Source organism: Microcebus murinus, chromosome 19, assembly GCF_040939455.1.
Source record: "Microcebus murinus isolate Inina chromosome 19, M.murinus_Inina_mat1.0, whole genome shotgun sequence".
Taxonomy (NCBI): domain Eukaryota; kingdom Metazoa; phylum Chordata; class Mammalia; order Primates; family Cheirogaleidae; genus Microcebus; species Microcebus murinus.
In genome coordinates, this window is record NC_134122.1 from 39,093,618 (window position 1) to 39,114,887 (window position 21,270).

General features: G+C 38.6%; 1 protein-coding gene across 1 annotated transcript in view; it reads right to left on the reverse strand.

Annotated features, from left to right (window-relative positions):
- Positions 1-2,511: 2,511 nt before the first annotated feature.
- The window catches only part of NUP133 (nucleoporin 133), a 60,908-nt gene continuing 42,149 nt past the window's right edge, over positions 2,512-21,270 (reverse strand). Inside the window, exons 22-26 of the mRNA XM_020281445.2 lie at positions 15,155-15,273; positions 13,032-13,112; positions 11,868-11,932; positions 9,030-9,118; positions 2,512-4,077 (exon numbers count right to left, since the gene is read on the reverse strand). Coding sequence (XP_020137034.1) covers positions 3,941-4,077; positions 9,030-9,118; positions 11,868-11,932; positions 13,032-13,112; positions 15,155-15,273 — 491 coding nt within the window. The 3' untranslated portion in view covers positions 2,512-3,940. The remainder of the gene's footprint in view (positions 4,078-9,029; positions 9,119-11,867; positions 11,933-13,031; positions 13,113-15,154; positions 15,274-21,270) is intronic.

Genomic DNA, 21,270 nt, shown 5'->3' on the forward strand with positions numbered 1-21,270 from the left:
CTCAAAAAGAATAGCGAGGGGCTGGGTGGCTACACTCAAAGTCGAAACACTCCAGTGACCAGGGGGACGAAGGGAAAAGCAAACTTATTCTCCTCACAAACCACACATCTAAAAATGTTGAGTCAACTCCTGGAAGTCGCAGAGAGGGCTTGGATTCTCTACTCCTTTCTATTTCTGAAGCTGGCATTCTCACTAGTGGCCATGTCTCAGAGACAGAGCCCAAAGGAGCCGTGCCCCCTCACTAACCAGCTTTTATATACCCGGTGTAATGAATTGGTTAGAAGCTTGCACTTTGGAGACAAGCAGATCTGGATTTACCTTCCCCTCTGACTGGCTATGTGACCTTGGGCAAGTCACTCCCACAAAGACTCAGCATTCCCAACTTGACAATAGGACCTATTCCTGAAGACTAGAGGATTGAAACTAGGTAGGTAAGTGCCTGGGAAATAAACATTCCGCATATGATACCATGTCTTTCTTCTAGCAACCAAAGGTTTGGAGGAGGTATGAGGGGCGAGATAGCAGGAGAGCTGAGTAAAGAATACTGAAGGTATTGGGAATGCCCACTATATGCACAGCAATGTCATCACGACTCAACAGGAAGAGTCAGGCATCTCAAATGTATTTGGAGTACACAAAGATTTTTGTATGAAGATCTATTCTAGCATTATTTAAAATGGCAACAAGAACCGTTCAATAACCCACATTTTAATTTTTCAGAGAGATTGAGAGAAAGAAAAGTGAGGGCTGTTAAATGTGGTCCAGTCATATGGTAAAGTATTATGCAGTCATTAAAAATCATATTTTGAAGAATATTTCAGATGTGCATTCTCAAAAGGGACAAAAATTGGTTCTTAGGGAGTGAAGAGAAAACTTACATATTATCATGATTTGTGGCCTCCAAAGGCCACAGTACATGAAAAGACAGTATGGCAGGTCTGTGGTGTTGAGCTTTCATTGAGGTGGGAAGTGATTAGGAGGAACCATCTAAAAAAGGGTCCTTAGGAGGGATGATAATGGAAAGAAAAAAAAGGCTGAGGAACAAAAAACTGAGGACACAGAAAAATGCTCCCAATCTCACATGAAAAAGTAGGTTACAAAGTCCAAAACATTCTAAGATATATGTCAGAATGGAAACTGAACTTATTTTTTGGTTGGTGGGATTACAGGGGTTTTTTTTTTTTGTTTGTTTTTTAACTAGGATTCTCATTTTCTACGATATTTTTTAAAATTTAGGATTACACATCTTAAAAAATGTACTTTGGTATTTAATGAGTAGATCTTTTTACACAGGAATATATAAAGTTATTCTCTCTTCGGGCATTCTCAGGATAAAATGTCCAGGAACAGGTAGGCAGGGTTACACTACTATTTTTGCAGTTCACCTCAAGATGTCCAGGTTTTCGGGATTGTAAGAGCATAAGAAGTGAGCTGTCAGTACTGGGGAAGGCAGCCTGCTTCAAAGAGCTGTGCCAAACACCCCAGTTCCTACAGACAGTCCCTAGCATGCTTGGTAGGTGATATATTTGGAAAACTATGATTCTGACCACAGAGTAAAAAAAGAAACACAATCCAATCTTCAAAAACAAAAGCCTCCAAACAGAGGTGTCAGGATTGTTACTGTGTATATCTCTAGTCTGCCATAATCCTTGACACAATTATGTTCACAAATCCTCAAAACATGTCAGTACACATGCTTGCTATACACTTTCTTCTGCTCCAGATACAAAACGCCTTCCTGTCAACGCCCCACACTGGGACTCTCAGAGCAGCAAAGACAGGGGTGGTGGCCATGAACCTTTTCCAAGTCAGTAAAGTGTCTTTTCCTATGGAAAATACGTCACACAGCACCATATAGTTTTTATCAGTTACTGGACTTACACAAAAATCATTTATAATTCTTTGATGAAGACTTATGTTGTAAAACCAATTTTTTAAATTCAGAAGAAAAAAATATTCAAAACCCTAGGTCTTAATTTCATTCTATTAATATAATTGTTAAAAACCAAACCATTTGGTGTATATTACTGATTATAAGAAATAGAGCTGGAAGAGTCAGCATTTTCCTCCCTCGAAATATATGACTCGGGCCGGGTGCAGTGGCTCACGCCTGTAATCCTGGCACTCAGGGAGGCTGAGACGGGCAGATCGTTTGAGGTCAAGAGTTCGAAACCAGCTTGAGCAAGAGGAGACCCCGTCTGTACCAAGAAAATAGAAACAAATTAATTGGCCAACTAAAAATATATAGAAAAAAAAAATTAGCCGGGCATGGTGGCGCATGCCTGTAGTCCCAGCTACTCGGGAGGCTTAGGCAGGAGGATCACTTGAGCCCAGGAGTTTGAGGTTGCTATGAGCTAGGCTGATGCCATGGCACTTTAGCTGTGGCAACAGAATGACACTCTGTCTCAAAAAAAAAAAAAAAAAAAAAAAGAAAGATGACTTTACCTCACACCATAATAGCAATTGTTCTACATCATGAAATCTGTGGGTCCGAGGAATTATTAGATTGGCTTTCCTGTGGTGTTTTTCTGTTACACCAGGGATAATTAGGTTTGTGGCAGCACATGAAGATGGCAGGAGCCTGCGCGTCCCAGAGCAATTATCACCTGACAGCGTCAGACAGTCAGACAGTGAGAACTGAACACTGACAGTTAACGTCTATGTAAAAGCAGAGCCTCGTTTCGTAACACAAGTACTCAGTGGTTTCTGACTGGCCTTCCGACAAGCTGCTCTTCCTAACTTCTCTCAGATCCTTCAATATATTCCTACCCCGGATCCTAATGCTGTCTGAACATGAAAGCTGCAAAGAGAAAAAGACCAGGCTGCTAATTTCCTTCCGTTGATTAACATAAACGGTTCCATTAATCTGCTCTTCCAAACGCGCTCCAGCCTGCCACGGAGAGGCCATGATGGCTGCACTTCGTGAGACCAGCAACCGGACTCTCTTCACCACGTTTAACTTCTGACCTTTTCAGCTGTTGGAGCAAACTGGTTAGTGAGCATTCAACTGGGCCAAACTGTGAACATGCCAACAACTCCCTGTGCAAGGAAGTTTTTATTTAAAGCCAGATAAACCCTGTGTGATGACACTGTCAGGACAAAGACGCTCTGAGAGAACATTACCTTTTCAGGCCCCTCAACTGCCACGGTAGGAAAACGCACGATGGTTTCTAGTATCACTCATGCTTTTGACTAGCTAGGCAGACGTGGCAAAGCTGCAGTGCAGGGAAAATCATTCTGAAAAAACACAGGATGACCAAATCCCCAGACTGAAAGATTACAACCAGCCCTAATACTATAAACTTGCCACATAAATATTTTATTCACTAAAATACTTTCATTAATACTCATTTATGTAGAAAAATGTTAAATGTTCCCAATGAATTCATCAGTTATCAAGCTCATATGAGTTAGGCCCTCTCTGCTTTGGTTTTTTGGCCCATGATAAAGCAGCAAAATTTTGACATTTATCTTACTACATATTTCCCATTAGCCCAAATTTATTTTGGTCACCAAACACACTAGATTCTCTTTGGTATACAACATCCAGAGTCACAGCAATTTCAGAGACAATCTAGTACAATCTTGTAATTTTTAGAGTTATAAAAACTCTAAAAGCTCCATGTGATTTGTACATACAAGTAGCCAGAACCAGGACAAGGACACCAGAGCCATGGGCCAAGTGAGAGTGAAAAGAAACAGTAACAAGCACACGAATAACAAGTGACAAATTTCAGGTAGAAAAAAGGAGGAAATAAAATGTCATAACTGAAAACCAAAATTATAGTTACATAACTATTTTATGTCAGCTTCCTTACAAAGTATAAAAAACTCAGCTATACATGTTATAAAATTGTACAAACTTTTAATTGTTTAAGGCCTAAAATTTTTTATAAGGACACACTTAAATTTCAGAAACAATGACCACTTTTAGAAAAAGTTACATTTGTCCATGAACATAATATTCATAATTTGCTTTTAAAACAAACTCAAAGTAAGGATTGAACTTTAAGCTTCCAAGCTGATCTGCCTGTAGTAGGTCTTTCACCTCCGGTAAGTATTCACTGAGCTGAATGCCTATGAACACAAACAAAAAAAGTTGTTTTTTATTTTTATAAAACTCCCAAATAAATTATGATGACTGATGATAAAAACACCTGTGTTTCTATTTAAAATATAATGTCACTTTGCTCTTGGGAAACACTCTCTTCTAAATTCCTTCCATCTGTTAAACATACTTTCAAGTCTAACAATGTGACATTCTTCAGAAGCTGCTTGAATGTTTTCCCCCTAGTGGTCAAAATAGACATTCTATTTAAAGTCTTTAACTAGATCTGAAAGATTTAATCTTTCCCACATACCATCAATGTAGAAGTTTTTAACTAATAATTGTTAGTTTTTTTTACTAATTATTTTACTAATAATTTAACTTGAAAACAAGTATTTCAAACAATTACATGTTCTCTTATTTGGGAAATAAATGTGGTAGAGAAACACTATTGTGAAAGCTAGCCATAGTATCTCAAAATGTATTACAGTTTAAGTCTAAAATTAGATAGGCAAAAGATTTATTTCTTCACAGCTCATACATAGAATTGGAAGGCCAATGAACAGTAACTAAATGGACTAAGTTGAGATCTGTGTAGCTACAAAAAAGTATATACAATTTTCTCATTTGACAAAATTGGAGGAAATTTTTTAATTAATAAGCAAATAATATTTATAATTTGTTATATTACCATAAGGTTCTAAAAATCAAATACTGCTTTTTAAAAAAGTATCCTCAAAGTGCCCAGCATCATTTTTTGTACTTAATTGTTATACAATAAAAATCTGGGTTAATTAATGTAATGAGGCCAAATTTGAAACATCTGTATATCATTTATTATGATTAGCACTTTCAATAACTACTTCTCTGTAAAGTATTATTACACTTATAAAGACATCACATTAATTTCTAAAAGATCAATTCTCTAAAAAAAACTTAACATGCAATTTGACTCTTAAAGTGCATGCCTTCTGTTCTGATGGTTTCTTTTCTTTAGAGCAGGGCTTGAAACTCCAATGCCTGCCAAGGCTGGGCAGGTAACAGGGTCCACATGAATACAGGTGGCCAAGGGGCATCTTGGTAAAACTCAGAGCCAATGACCCAGCTCCAGCTGACTGCTGCCATAGAAATATTTAGTCTGGGGTAGGCAGATCTTTGATTTTCAAGAAATCAGAAAATGACTTTTTTTTTTTTTTTTTTTGAGACAGAGTCTCGCTTTGTTGCCCAGGCTAGAGTGAGTGCCGTGGTGTCAGCCTAGCTCACAGCAACCTCAAACTCCTGGGCTCAAGCAATCCTACTGCCTCAGCCTCCCGAGTAGCTGGGACTACAGGCACGTGCCACCATGCCCGGCTAATTTTTATATATATATATATATTAGTTGGCCAATTAATTTCTATTTTTTGTAGTAGAGACGGGGTCTCGCTCAGGCTGGTTTTGAACTCCTGACCTTGAGCAATGCGCCCGCCTCGGCCTCCCAGAGTGCTAGGATTACAAGCGTGAGCCACCACGCCCGGCCATGAAAATGACTTTTATAAGAACTATTCTTAACTGTTAAATGTTGATAACTAGGAACAAATTTAAACTCCATGTAAGGATATGGAGCAGTCAGCCCCCAACCTTTTGGCACCAGGGATAGTTTCATGATGGAAGACAATTTTTCCACAGACGGGGAGTGGGGTTGGGAGGGATGGTTTTGGGATGATTCAAGTAAATAATATTTATTGTGCAGTCAGACCTCTCTGCTAATGAGAATCTGTATTTGCAGCCGCTCCCCAGTGCTGGCATCACCGCCTCAGCTCCACCTCAGATCAGGCGTTAGATTCTCACAAGGAGTGCACAACCTAGATCTACGGTGCGTGCAGTTTACAACAGGGTTTGCACTCCTATGAGAATCTAAGGCGGCAGCTGATCTGACAGGAGGCGAAGCTTATACGTGGTACGAGCCTCAGGGAACAGCTGTACATACAGATGAAGGGCTTCTCTGCTCACCTTCTGCTGTGCAGCCCAGTTCCTAACAGGCCATGGACCTGTAGCATTCAGTGACCCCCAGGGGTTGGGGACCATAGCTACATGTATAATATACTTCAGGTAACATGTAAAAGCAAACCATGTGGTCATTTAAATATGTCTGCAGGATGAATTCATCCCATAGGCTGAAGTAACTGTTGGGCCATCAAAGCTTATGAAATATAATGTGAGGTGATATATAGCTCCCTACTTTCAGAATCTGTCCTTTGAAAAAAATTATTGTACATGAAAGCCATATTATCAAAACGGTTCCAAAAATAAATGTCTTTTGCCTGTTGTTATAATAAATATACATACTTTTTATTTCTATAAAAGTTTCTATACTAGTTTTTGTCCTTTGGTCAAAATTTAGTAATTATTTTTATAAAACTATGACTTTCCATGCCTGTTTTCCACCTGTTTTATCTATTAAGAACAGCAAAAACTGTGAAGTCACCCCGAAATATTAGTGCTATACTCTTAATTATATGCAATTCAGTTCTGTGGCACTTTTCCAAGCATCTACTTTAAGAAAATCATCAGATTTGGGTCCAAATGCATTCTAATAATCTATGAGGCTCAATTGGAGAATATCGCTAACAAGGGCAGAGAAATCAACCATATCCAATTATTTCTTTAAAGAAAAGGGAAAGCTTTATAGATATATGTTAGCTCTTCTTGAATTTGAAATATTTTCCAGCAAAAGCAAAAGATTATTTCCTTTTGCTATATCTCTTCATATTTAATTTTTAATTTTAATTTTTTGACAATTAAAAGGTTTAATTAACCTTACCGTTATTTACTCATTTTTGAAATCAAAAGCACTCATTAAATATCCTATATAGGGTGATCAAGTGTCCATTTGCCAATTCTGACTGAGTTTCAAGTAATTAGTTATGGAATTGAATCAGCTATAAAAGGAGACAAAATCTGAAAAGTAATTCATGGAGATCAATAGACTCTCAAATGAAAGCTTCTGGAACACACAGAGTTTGCTTCTCTATCTCGGAACAGGATCTGCGGAAATTAATCTGCGTGGTTAATTCCACAGTACTTCTCTGAGGGCCCCTTCATGTCACTTGGTTAAGCTGATGAGTCCAAAATGGAGGACTGTCAACAGAGGGGGGAGGAGGAGAGGGAATAGAATCAAGTACAGAGGAGTTGGGGCTCTGAATCTGCAAATAATTCTACATATTCAAGAACAAATGTTTACTGAGCAACTACTATGTGCCAAGCAATGGCCTGGGCATGTTTTATGTAGATGAAATAATGTATCTGGCAGATATATGTATAGAAAATATTCAAATGTATGTAAATGTCAACATGATGAATAAAATTCACAATCATGGCCGGGCGCGGTGGCTCACGCCTGTAATCCTAGCACTCTGGGAGGCCGAGGTGGGTGGATTGCTCGAGGTCAGGAGTTCGAAACCAGCCTGAGCAAGAGCGAGACCCTGTCTCTACTATAAATAGAAAGAAATTAATTGGCCAGCTAATATATACAGAAAAAAATTAGCCGGGCATGGTGGCACATGCCTGTAGTCCCAGCTACTCAGGAGGCTGAGGCAGGAGGATTGCTTGAGCCCAGGAGTTTGAGGTTGCTGTGAGCTAGGCTGATGCAACGACACTCACTCTAGCCTGGTCAACAAAGTGAGACTCCGTCTCAAAAAAAAAATTCACAATCATTTAAAGGACTAAATTTACAATAGCTTTTTGTCACAGTTTGTTTCTTCCAATTACTATTAAAAATAGTATCCTTAAGCACCACATGTACTCACCATCAAATCGGTATTAACTAATCACCACTTAAGTGCACATTTAGTAATAACATTCATTGGGTGTCGGGCAGATGGGAGGGGGGAGGAGGGCATGGGTATACACATACTTAATGGGTGCAGTGAGCACCGTCTGGGGGGTGGACAGGCTTGAAGCTCTAACTTGGGTGGGGCAAGGGCAATATACGTAACCTAAAACATTTGTACCCCTCTAATATGCTGAAATAAAAGATTTTAAAAAGACAATATAGTATAAAAAAATAGTGTTCTTGTACTTATAAAGATCAGAAAACTTTAGGCTAGTCTATTTTTTTGCATATTGCCTGGATTTTGGCTTCATATATTTTGATCTAATAATTCCATAATAAATGAGTCACACTTTATTGTGTGCAAATTGTCTCATTTCTTATCTAACATTCTCCATATTTTAAGACCCAGGAAATATAGTGAAGACCCATTTGTACTTTACTGTATGCAAATTCTCTCATTTCTTATCTCTTATCTAACATTCTCCGTATTTTAAGTACCCAGTAGCATGAAAGGTGGTGAAAGTCAGTCTTCTCAAATCCATCCTTCCCTCAAGAACAAGAATGGCTTCCATCTTTACCTATTTGTGTCTTTATCAGCAAGCAGAATTTTGCTCGCTGCCTTAGATATAAGTGCAAAACATACTCCCTCCTTGTTTCTTTTTATTTTGTTTAGAAACTAAATTTTAGAATGTTAATGTCTAAAGGGATTTGTAACAGTTTTTTTAGTTTGTTCTTAAGAATGGTATAGTCAATTTAGTAGGGAGTATACAAAAAAAGTTTATATCGCATTTCAAATTTTCAATCTTCACACAAGAGTTAACTGAAAAATAAAAGGAAACAATTACTTCTGCCAGTATAGAGTTTCAGTGTCACAACCAATGTTTGTGCCCCAGCAATCCTGACTGGTGTTCCTCATTCATCAGGAATCAGCATGGTGACTAAGTTCCCCTGCGGTCACCCAGGAAGCTAGAGGAAAGGGAACTTCACCTTGATATATGCTCCTCCAAGCGCAGAGGGTGGGAAAAAGCAGTCCCTTTACTGTACACAAATCTAATTTTGAGTATAATACTGTTATATCTTAAATGCCCCTGTCATTTTAGATCCCATTATTCTATAATTTCTAAAACTGAGAAGTGATATTATAATTTCCAAGAGTAACAAACCACTTACCATCTTTCAAAAGTTTCTGTAAGATTTTCACAAATATACTATCCTTAGATACTTCAATTGGATCATCTTTACCATCTGAACTGGACCAGCTAGAAAATAAGATCATTACGAGGGGAAAATGAAATCATCAACAAAGCTGAAATAAATGACTTCTGTTTGCTATTGTGGTTGTTTTGGTGGCTGTAGGGGATGGAGAATCTGAGTTTTATGAAACTATTTCAAATCATTTAAATAAAGGAGCTCTAAATGTTCAATATACTTAATAGTCTCTACACTAGATATAAGATGCTACACTCTGGTAGCTAGTTACCCAATATAACCAAAATGTATTTGATTTCAAAAACCAAGTAGTGAAGTATCTTAGCCAGGCACAATGGCTCATGCCTGTAATCCTAGCACTCTGGGAGGCCGAGGCGGGAGGATCACTTGAGCTCAGGAAGTTGGAGACCAGTTTGAGTAAGAGCAAGACCCTATCTCTAGTAAAAATAGAAAAATTAGCCAGGAGTCGTGGCATATGCCTATAGCCTCAGCTACTCTGGAGGCTGAGGCAGGAGGATCGCTTGAGCACAGGAGTTTGAGGTTGCTGTGAGCTATGATGACACCACTGTACTCTACCTGGGGTGACAGAGCAAGACTCTGTCTCAAAAAAAAAAAAAAAAAAAATTCTATTAGTAAGTAACAAATCTAGTATGGACCCCAAAGTATAATCTTTCAGAGCACAGACAATAGTTACAATGTATTACAACATATTCTGCTTTTCTAAAAAGTGAAGTAGCAACCTGTATCTGGTATAAAATAAGAAGAGGAGCTTTCTTTATGTGGTTGGGACTATCTACCACTAAAATAGAAACACACAAAACTACTGCTTTGTAATCAATGTGCATATCCCACATGATACCTTAAGAATTTTTAAACAAGAAGCTAAGACAAGGAATTCCAGTCAAAACGACAGCATCCTTTTGTATGACTGGGATGGACCAAGAAATCATGTCAGCACAAAGCTTAATGCTTCAGAGGGTGACCTCTAAGACCAAACTGAGCAGCAATTTTAACTATTTGGGAGTGATCAGAGGAGGGAAGAAATGCTTTAGTAAAAATACCTCTTCTGTAATTTCTCACCATAGGAAAAAGAAAAATTGTGAGTAGGAAAAGGCTTTAAGCATTCAAGTCATGCTCCCTTTAAAATTCTTTTCCTGGAAAGAATCCATTCCTACAACTGATTATTCTTAGTCTTTCTTTGCCATTGAATCATAACATAAAACACCATTTCCATAGACAGAAATCCTCCTCTGCAAAAAGGAGATGGTTGTGAGAAAGACCTACCTAATAACTTAGAGAACAGCCCTGCCCCTCAACTTGCATTAACTTTTTATTTTTTTTTAAACAAGTAGTTTCAAGTCTTGTTTGGCACAACTGGCCCAACTTCTGCATAAATAAGGAACATATGTATTTCTATACAAACTGACAGTCTAAATTTTAAAATCAAAAGTAGTGATTGGCCAGGCATGGTAGTTTACGCCTCTAATCCTAGCACCCTGGGAAGCCGAGGCATAAGAATTGCTTGAGGTCAGGAGTTCAAGACCAGCCTGAGCAAGAATGAGACCCTGTCTCTATCAAAAATAGAAAAAATTAGCTGGCTGTGGTGGCATGCACCTGTAGTCCCAGCTACTGGGGGGGCTGAGGCAGGAGGATCATTTGACTCCAGGCGTATGAGGTTCTAGTGAGCTATGATGACACCACCGCAGCACTCTACCCAGGACGACAGAGTGAGACTCTGTCTAAAAAACAAGTAGTGATTTATTATACCTAGGACTTAGTGGTCTAAGTCTTTAAGCTATTTTTAAGTTAAAAATTTAAGCTTACAAATTTAAGCGTTAACATTTTCACAATGTGTTATATGTTACAATATAATTAGAAGGTTATAAAACTACTTCACATATGATATCATATCTTCTTGTGATACTGAGAAATATACATTTGGTCTTCCTCGCAGTTTCCTGGCATACAATTCCTAAAATCCTCAGAATCTCCAAAGTGATGTCTTTTTGTATTCTAATGATTGACTAAAGGCTGCCAGCTTTTAGGTAGCTACAAAATGGGGCTTATTCACCAGAAAGACCAAGGCAGGATTAGAGGGTTAAGACGTTTGGCCTCACCACCTAACCTCTGGGGAGGGTAGAGGTACTGAAGATTAAGTTGATCACCAATGGCCAATGGTTTAATTAATCATGTCTACATAATGAAGCCTCCATAAATACTCAAAAGGACAGAATTCAAGGGGCTCCCTGATACCTGAACACATGGAGGTTCCTGGAGGGGTGCTCACTCAGAGTGCACATAATAGCTCTGTACCCCTTCCCCCATACTTTGCCCTAGGTATATCTTCACCTGTATCCTACGTAATACCCTTTATAATAAACTGGTAAACATGTTTCCCTGAGTTCTGTGAGCTACTCTAGCAAATCAATCAAACCCAAGGAGGGGGTTGTGAGAACCCCAATCTGTAGCCAGTCAGTCAGAAGCACAGGTAAAACCACTTGGGGTACAGATTAGCATCAGAAGTAGGGGGCAGTCTTGTAGGACCTATGGGATCTGATGCTATTTCCAGGTAGACAGCGTCAGAATTGAACTGAATTAGAGGACACTCAGCTGGTGTCTGCTGCAGAATTCACTGCTTGCTTGGGACTGGGGGGAAACTCACCCACACATTTGGTCACAGAAGTCTTCTGTGTTGATTGTTGTGGGTTGAGAGCAAACGAAAAACTGTTTTTTTCACACATTTCCTAAAGAAAAGTCCCTTTCAAAACCATATCTTAGATTCATGCTATAAGAACTTACTTATCTCTCTGAAGAGCTTTGCAAAGGATTTCCAGCTTTAAATCATTTATATTTACATCTTCTTCCTTCACAGCAAAACAAAAAATTCTGATTATATCCTGACTGTAAAAGAAATATGTGCTTAAATTTTTGTAACATCAACTCCTAATCCTGCATAAATATTGTTGCTTTACCTTAATTTGTGATTTTTAAGAAATTTCCTTTGTTGAAAGATATTAACACTACATGGAAGAGTAAGCCAATTAATATCTGTGTGAATTAGTTTCAGATTACCCTGCTATAATCTGATTTTATCAGGAACCTTGAAAGGGTTAAGATTTTTAAACAAGGTAATGTAAAAGTCAACATGTTATGTTTTGGGCTGGGTGCTGTGACTCATGCCTATAATCCTAGCACTCTGGGAGGCCAAGATGGGAGGATCATTTGAGCTCAGGAATTCGACACCAGTCTGAGCAAGAGCGAGACCCCATCTCTACTAAAAAAATAGAAAGAAATTAGCTGGACAACTAAAACTATATAGAAAAAAATAGCTGGGCATGGTGGCACGTGCCTGCAGTCTCAGCTCCTTGGGACGCTGAGGCAGAAGGATCACTTGAGCCCAGGAGTTTGAGGTTGCTGTGAGCTAGGCTGATGCCATGACACTCTAGCCCAGTCAACAGAGGAGACACTGCCAATGAATGAATGAATGAATACATACATACATAAATAATAATATGTTTTTAAAATTTATCAAATTACTTTCAACTGCATGGTCAGGTAACAGAATTCCTTATCCTACAGAATTTTCATTATAACCTTTGAAAGCTGAGAAACAGCTTCTTTTAAAGTGAACAGTATGAAGAATTCATCAATAAAGCAACATATCAGATTTAAAAACTAATGATAATAAATGAAAGAGAAAAAATACCTCAGGACTTTTGAAAAACATTTTTTATTTGTGCACAGAAAAAGACATCTGGGCATGTGTGAGAATGATCAGAAAACAGAGTCTCTTGACAGCTTTTCTAAAGAGCTATATTCATTCTAAGAGTTAGGATACTTGAATCAGAGATAGAGTCTGTTTTCATTAATACATTTTCATGACTGACTAAAAGAGGTATTTTTCCCTCTTTTTATTAATATATGTATTCTGTTGCCTGAGATCATCTCAAGTGACTTTCTTACCTCATCAATATATTCCAGCAAGTCCAAAGCTTTCTTGAAATCATATTCATTAGCTCTTCTGTTTTCTTCACAGATATATAGCTATAACAGGTTAAAATAAGGAGATTATTTTAAGTAATCATGTAACTAATATTAGAGAAATTTAGGAAGAAGTCATTATATCTTTTAAGTAAGTAATAAGTATTTTTATAATAAAGAACAATCTCACATTTGGAAACTATATTCCACCTACCTCACAATAAACTTTCTTTTTAAAAATGAATATCTTGAACCAGTTAATTTACATAACTTGGTACATAAACTTCTTAAATGTCACTGAATTTATATTCTTAAGGATCAAGAAGATACTATCTACATTTCAGTATTCTTTTGAACATAATCTTTGGAATAAATTGTTGACCTTGCACTTTTAAAACTGCTTATAATGCTTTTGAAATGCTGCCTTTTTAAACAGTTTTAAAAATTGACATCTGTGATAAAGCATGTAGTTGGTCTATAGCAGGTGTCCTCAAACTATGGCCCACATGTGGCCCATGGAAGACATTTATCCGGCCCACTAGGTGTTTCTGCTGCCGCTGCCTGTCCTGCTTAGCAGCCGACTCATCCCGGGCCCACAGTGCACATGTGTGGAATGTGCGCCGCACTCTCCAACGGTCTGAGGGACAGTGAACTGGCCCCGTTTAAAAAGTTTGTGGACCCCTGGTCTATAGTTTACTTAAAAGATGAGACAATACACGGCAACATATTACCAATGGTTATCCCTGGTTAGTGAGATTATAACTGACTGCATATTCATTTCTGTATTCTTCAAATTTCCTGTAATTTTATGATCAGAAAAATGCTTCTCTTATTAAAAATTTCAATTTGGATTTTTCCTACCTTCCTTTTCTAACAACTATTTATAACAAATTTCATTTTTAAAGATTATGATCCTTTAACAGAAACAATATTCAAGCCATGTCAGAAAAAAGCTATCAGCTTGTTTTCGTTGGCTTACAACACTTTAAGAAACAATACTCTATTTCATTGTTCCTGAGCATCCTTTTTCTCCATAATCTCTGAAATTGGAATGTATTATTAAAATCGATGGTGCATCAAAGTAAAATTGGCACTACTTTTTTTCCCCTCCTAGTGATACATAGGTTTCTAAATTAAATATATGCTCTATCAGGAGAAGCTGTTGTGAGCTTGGTTACAACAGGAAATTTTTTTTTTTTTTTTTTTGAGATAGAGTCTCACTTTTTTTGCCCAGGCTAGAGTGAGTGCCGTGGCATTAGCCTAGCTCACAGCAACCTCAAACTCCTGGGCTCAAGCAATCCTTCTGCCTCAGCCTCCCAAGTAGCTGGGACTACAGGCATGTGCCACCATGCCCGGCTCATTTTTTCTATATATATTAGTTGGCCAATTAATTTCTATTTATAGTCGAGATGGGGTCCTGCTCTTGCTCAGGCTGGTTTCAAACTCCTGACCCCGAGCAATCCGCCCACCTCGGCCTCCCAGAGAGCTAGGATTACAGGCGTGAGCCACCACGCCTGGCCAGGAAATGTATTATTAATAATGGATAAAATATTAAGGTTTTTTTAATTGTTCGCTTTCTTTTTCATATAATTAGGGCAAATTCAAGGTGATCCTATACCATCACTCTGGCTGTGAACACAGCAGGATTAAGGGCACCAGGTATACATTAACACCAACACCACCCTGTCTGGGCTGCAGCCCACACTCAGGCCTGCTCTCAGGGATGTGCCCGGTTGCAGAGGAAAGCAGTGAGGCTGCCACTTCCAGGCCACATAAATTCAGTTCTTTAAACAAGTTTTCTTCAATAAATATATTTTCAGAAGAGCCTGAAAAGTAATGTGTTGGGGAAATAAAGTTACCTCATGGTACATATTCGTCCTAAACTAGAAAAACAAAATACAAGTAATTTCCCCTGGTCATCTAGGTATGTACCTTCAGGACCAGGCGGAGGTGTATGGCGAGCTTCCAACAACTCTTTCTGGGGAAAGTTTTCAGGATGGTAGGAAATAAAGAGGACTCCTCTTAGGACCTACATTACAAGGCGCAACAAACAGTGACAATATTTTGAGTTTAAGAAATGGTATAAGGATTTGGAAAGCACATACGCCAATGAGTTGTGGTGCTGTCAACACTGGCATGGCACTGAGATTTAGCTGTTTCTCTGCTAGCAGCTGTTCAGGCAGAGTCTCCTGGTGCAGTAGGAAGCGCTCCTGCTCAGCCATTTCTAGTATTCAGGATGAGGGAGAGAGAGAGAAAGAGAATGATGGAACTTTCACTTTTGCTGCTTTGCTGTCATAAAACAAATCTGGATTAAAAAGAAAAAAAATCAGCAGTTCGAAAGGCAATCCCATTGCTATTTAATGATCTTAGAATGTTATTAATTTTACTTATTCTTGATTGCTGATTATGTTAACAACATATTCATGATTCAATCCCAGTAATGTGAATTATCATAGCAACTAGAAATAGGTGGGGAGAGAACTGTTAAGGAAATACATTCTACTGCTTGAAGAAGTTGTAGAGTGGATGGCTATTTCATTAGCTACAAGTTCCCCAAATGTGGGATCTCTCAGTTCTTCTCACTAGAGTTTATAGTATATGGTTGACCCATGAACGATTGGGGGGGGGGGTTAGGGATGTGAAAATCTGAGTATAACTTTTTTTTTTTTTTTTTTTTTTTTGAGACAGAGTCTCACTTTGTTGCCCAGGCTAGAGTGAGTGCCGTGGCGTCAGCCTAGCTCACAGCAACCTCAAACTCCTGGGCTCGAGTGATCCTTCTGCCTCAGCCTCCCGGGTAGCTGGGACTACAGGCATGCGCCACCATGCCCGGCTAATTTTTTTTTTATATATATATCAGTTGGCCAATTAATTTCTTTCTATTTATAGTAGAGACGGGGTCTCGCTCTTGCTCAGGCTGTTTTTGAACTCCTGACCTTGAGCAATCCGCCCGCCTCGGCCTCCCAAGAGCTAGGATTACAGGCGTGAGCCACAGCGCCCGGCCTTGAGTATAACTTTTGATTACCCAAAAACTTAACTACTGCTGTTGGTGTAGCTGCATTGATGGCTGCGTAAATTTCCTTCTCTCTCTCTCTAACAATGGTCCGTATGCTGGATACATTTATCTTGAAATGACAGGTAACCACAGCTATGGACCTCAATCTACAGGACATAGCAAGCAGTTTAACTTTTTCTTATGTCATGACTTTTCTCTGCTTCTTGGGAGCACTTCTGGCATCACTAGTGGCACTTCATATGGGTCCCAAGATGTTATTCAAAGTTTACAGTATTGAACTAAACATTATGAAACATGTGAACTGTGAGAGATCACTTTTTACTGTAACATGCAATTTACCGTTGAGACTAACTTCTCATTTGGAAATAATTAGCATCACATGAGCTCACCACAATAGCAACAGGAGTTGGCTACAAAATTATTAGTAGAACAGTATGTACTACAGTTAATTTTATGCAGTTACATTACTGTACCTTCATATTTGTTTACATTTCTCTCCAATAGGAATGGCACCATGTACAGTCTTTGTGTAAGTTTTGATAAATTTTAACTTTTTATAATAGGTTTGTGTATATTTTATGGTAGTAAATAGACTAGTATCTACATATATTTTATACATTCATGATATATTTTTTAATTTTTTTATATTCCTAGGCTATGTGGTTTGTCTGTTTTTTCAAATTGCTGAAAATCTCCAAAAATTTTTCTAATATATTTACTGAAAAAAATCCACATGTAAGTGGACTCATAAAGTTCAGTCCTGTGTTGATCAAGGGTCAATTGTAGTTTTATTTGCAAAGGGAAATGATTTAAAAGCTATTGTGAGTATATCACAAGAAAAATAAAACCTGGAAAAATGTGCACCAAATCTACTAACAAGAGTTACCTCCACTGGATGAGGTGACAAGGACTTTTGCTTGCCACCAACTCTCCAGGCTGTGGCCTATGACCTGGCTCTGCCCAGGAGAATGTGCTAGGTTGTAGGAAAAAGGGTGAAAATTGCTATGTATCCGCATAAACACAGCAGTCACAGCAAAACTAAGTGACCAAAGCACAGATACTTTTATTCAAATCCTGGCAGCTTTCCACATGATCCCAACTTTGGAAAAATTAAATGGAACATTTCTGTGTATTTCTGTACCTAGAAAAACAGACTGAGAGGATATTTATAAAACAGTAACAATAGTTACCTCTGGGGAGGTGGGATTATAAACAACTTACTTTTTTATTGTGCATTTTTTTCGTATAATTTATACATTTTCCATAAGGAATTTTTTTTTCAGGTTTTTTTATTTCAGCATATTATGGTGGTACAAATGTTTAGGTTACATATATTGCCTTTGCTCCACCTGAGTCAGAAATTTCAAGCATGTCCATCCCCCAGATTGTGTGCACCACGCTTACTGGATGTGTATATGCCCATCCCTTCCACTCCCCTCCCATCTGCCAACACCAGATGAATGTTACTACTATCTGTGCACTTAAGTGTTGATCAGTTAGTACCAATTTGATGGTGAGTACGTGTGGTGTTTGTTTTTCCATTCTTGTGATACTTCACTTAGTTGAATGGACTCTAGCTCTATCCAGGATAATACAAGAGGTACTAGATCACCATAGTTTTCTGAGGCTGAGTAGAACTCCATGGTATACATATAGCACATTTTATTAATCCACTCGCGTTGATGGGCACTTGGGTTGTTTCCACATCTTTGCAATTGTGAATTGTGCTGCTATATAAATAGTCTAGTGCAGATGTCTTTTTTTTTTTTTTTTTTTTTGAGACAGAGTCTCACTTTGTTGCCCAGGCTAGAGTGAGTGCCGTGGCGTCAACCTGGCTCACAGCAACCTCAATCTCCGGGGCTCAGCGATCCTACTGCCTCAGCCTCCCAAGTAGCTGAGACTACAGGTATGCACCACCATGCCCGGCTAATTTTTTGTATATATATTTTTAGTTGGTCAATTAATTTATTTCTATTTTTGGTAGAGACAGGGTCTCGCTCAGGCTGGTTTCGAACTCCTGACCTTGAGCAATCCGCCCGCCTTGGCCTCCCAAAGTGCTAGGCTTACAGGCGTGAGCCACCACGCCCGGCCAGATGTCTTTTTTATATGTCATGTCTTTTGTTCTTTTGGATAGATGGCCAGGAATGGGATTGCTGGATCAAATGATAGTTCTAATTGTAGCTCTTTGAGGTTATCGCCATATTACTTTCCACAGAAGTTGTACTCGTTTGCAGTCCCAAATAAGGAATTATTAATATAGCCAGGAAAGTTATTTTTAAAAAGCCTACTCCCTATCATTAGATACATTGTGATAACAGTCTGTAGGACATTACCAAAACCTTAAAATATTCCCATTGTGTTAAGAAAACAAAAGCTAAGAATTAATTGATTGAAAAATAATGACCAGAATTCCAATATCTGGGAGGAGAACACAAGAAATAAGAAAAGTCTTGTGTTAAAATATTTTGATTAACATGGTCTGTCTCTGGCAGCCAAACTAAAATATGGCTTCCCTCTCGGACCATCAGTCAGTTCTACAGAATGAACATACACATACTTTCTCCAGAACAATGGGTACTACTAGTACAAAATAAATAAATGAATAAAAAAGATTGAAGAAGATTCTCCTCAGTAGTAAAAAATAATTTCAATAATAAAAGTATTGGCCGGGCGAGGTGGGTCATGCCTGTAATCCTAGCACTCTGAGAGGCTGAGGCGGGAGGATGGCTCAAGGTCAGGAGTTCGAAACCAGCTTGAGCAACAGCGAGACCCCATCTCTACTAAAAATAGAAATAAATTAATTGGCCAACTAAAAATATATAGAAAAATTAGCCAGGCATGGTGGCATGTGCCTGTAGTCTCAGCTACTTGGGAGGCTGAGGCAGAAGGATTGCTTGAGCCCAGGAGTTTGAGGTTGCTGTGAGCTAGGCTGACACCATGGCACTCTAACCAGGGCAACAGAGACAGACTCTGTCTCAAAAAATAAATAAATAATAATAATAATAAAAAGTATTGAGCACTTAATGCAAAAGCCATTTTTCTCTAAAAACACACTGTCCTCAATCCTTACCACTACCTAATATCATAGATGAAGAAACTGAGGTTCAGGAAGATAACTCAACTACCCAAGGTCACAAAGTTATTAAGTTCTGGAGGAAATATTTGAATTCCAGATTCTTTCCATTAATCCACTCCCTCAAAGGAAAAAAAAGTGACAATATATAATTTGAACCCAGATCCCAGAGGCTGGACTCTCTATGGCTAAGCCATGCAACCAAATATCCATATTTGCATATACTTCATCCCTGACAATATAGTTTAGATTTCTCCCTCCAATTTTTATTTTGAAAAATTCCAAACCTACAGAAAATTTTAAAGAATACAATATGTACTGCACAGCCTTCATTTAGAGTCACTTGCTGTTAGCATTCTGGCCTCTTTGCCTTCTCTCTTCTTTTCTCTCTCCCTCTCTGGGTATTCTTTTTCTTAATCATATGAAAGCTGAAGATATCATATTTCATTTCTAAATACTTAGTATGTATATCTCCTAAGAATAAGGACATTTAGGCCGGGCATTGTGGCTCACGCCTATAATCCTAGCTCTTGGGAGGCCGAGGCGGGCAGATTGCTAGAGGTCAGGAGTTCGAAACCAGCCTGAGCAAGAGCGAGACCCCATCTCTACTATAAATAGAAAGAAATTAATTGGCCAACTAATATATATATGTATAAAAAAATTAGCCGGGCATGGTGGCGCATGCCTGTAGTCCCAGCTACTTGGGAGGCTGAGGCAGAAGGATTGCTTGAGCCGGGAGATTGAGGTTGCTGTGACCTAGGCTGACGCCATGGCACTCACTCTAGCCTAGGCAACAAAGCGAGACTCTGTCTCAAAAAAAAAAAAAATAAAAATAAAGACATTTCACCACAATATCATTATCAGCCCTATGGAATTTAACATCAATACAGTACTATCGCTTAATATTAAGTATTTCAAATTTCACTCGTTGTCCCCAAAATATTCATCATAGTTGTTTTGGTTATTTTGGGGGTGATCCAGGATTCAATCAAAAAACTCACACTGCATTTTATTCCATGTCCTGGCTCTTAGGTTCCTTTATCTAAAACAACCTCCTGCCTTTTTGTATCTTTCATGTTACTAAAATTTTGAGGAGTCCAGGCCGACTGTACTGTAAAATGTCCCACCATCAGGATATATGATTGTTCCCTGTGATTAGATTTAGCTTAAACATCTTGGCAATGACACAGGTGATGCTATCTACTGCTATTACATCCCTTCAGGATGCACACAGTGTGGGTTTATATTTTTGTCGGTGATGGTGTATTAGATCCATCTGTGCTTATACTCTGAAAACATGGGAATGTCCTGTTCCCCTAATCCTTAAAGTGGTTTCAGCATCATTTGATGACTTCTGTCATTCTTTTTACACTTATTACTTTGCATTCTTTTGTAAAGAAGCATTTCACTGACCCCTTTGGGTATCACTGTGGATTCATGGATTTTTCTTTTATAAACTATAAAGTATAATCCTTTACTATCATTCCTTTTGATGTGTGGATTATTCTCAAACTTGGTTAGTGGGAGCTATTCAAGGCTCTTGTGTTCTTTTGACATCTCTATATTCACCTTGTTTTCTGGCCCAGTAAGGCTCTCCAAAAAGATTTTCTTCAATATGTCCTCATTTCCTTTTCTTGGAAAATGGTATTAATAGTTAGGAACCAAAATATGGAACTAGGTATACTCACGCTACCAGGGTGTCATTGCTTTTAGGCTCTTTCAGTGGAAAGAGCCTATATATAAATGTATGTAAATGCATACATTTTTTTTTTTTTTTTTTTTTGAGACAGAGTCTCACTTTGTTGCCCAGGCTAGAGTGAGTGCCGTGGCATCAGCCTGGCTCACAGCAACCTCAATCTCCTGGGCTCAGCGATCCTACTGCCTCAGCCTCCCAAGTAGCTGGGACTACAGGCATGCGCCACCATGCCCGGCTAATTTTTTGTATATATATATATATTTTTTTAGTTGGTCAATTAATTTCTTTCTATTTTTGGTAGAGACGGGGTCTCGCTCAGGCTGGTTTCGAACTCCTGACCTTGAGCGATCCGCCCGCCTCGGCCTCCCAAAGTGCTAGGATTACAGGCGTGAGCCACCGCGCCCGGCTAATGCATACATTTTTTAGTTGACACATAATA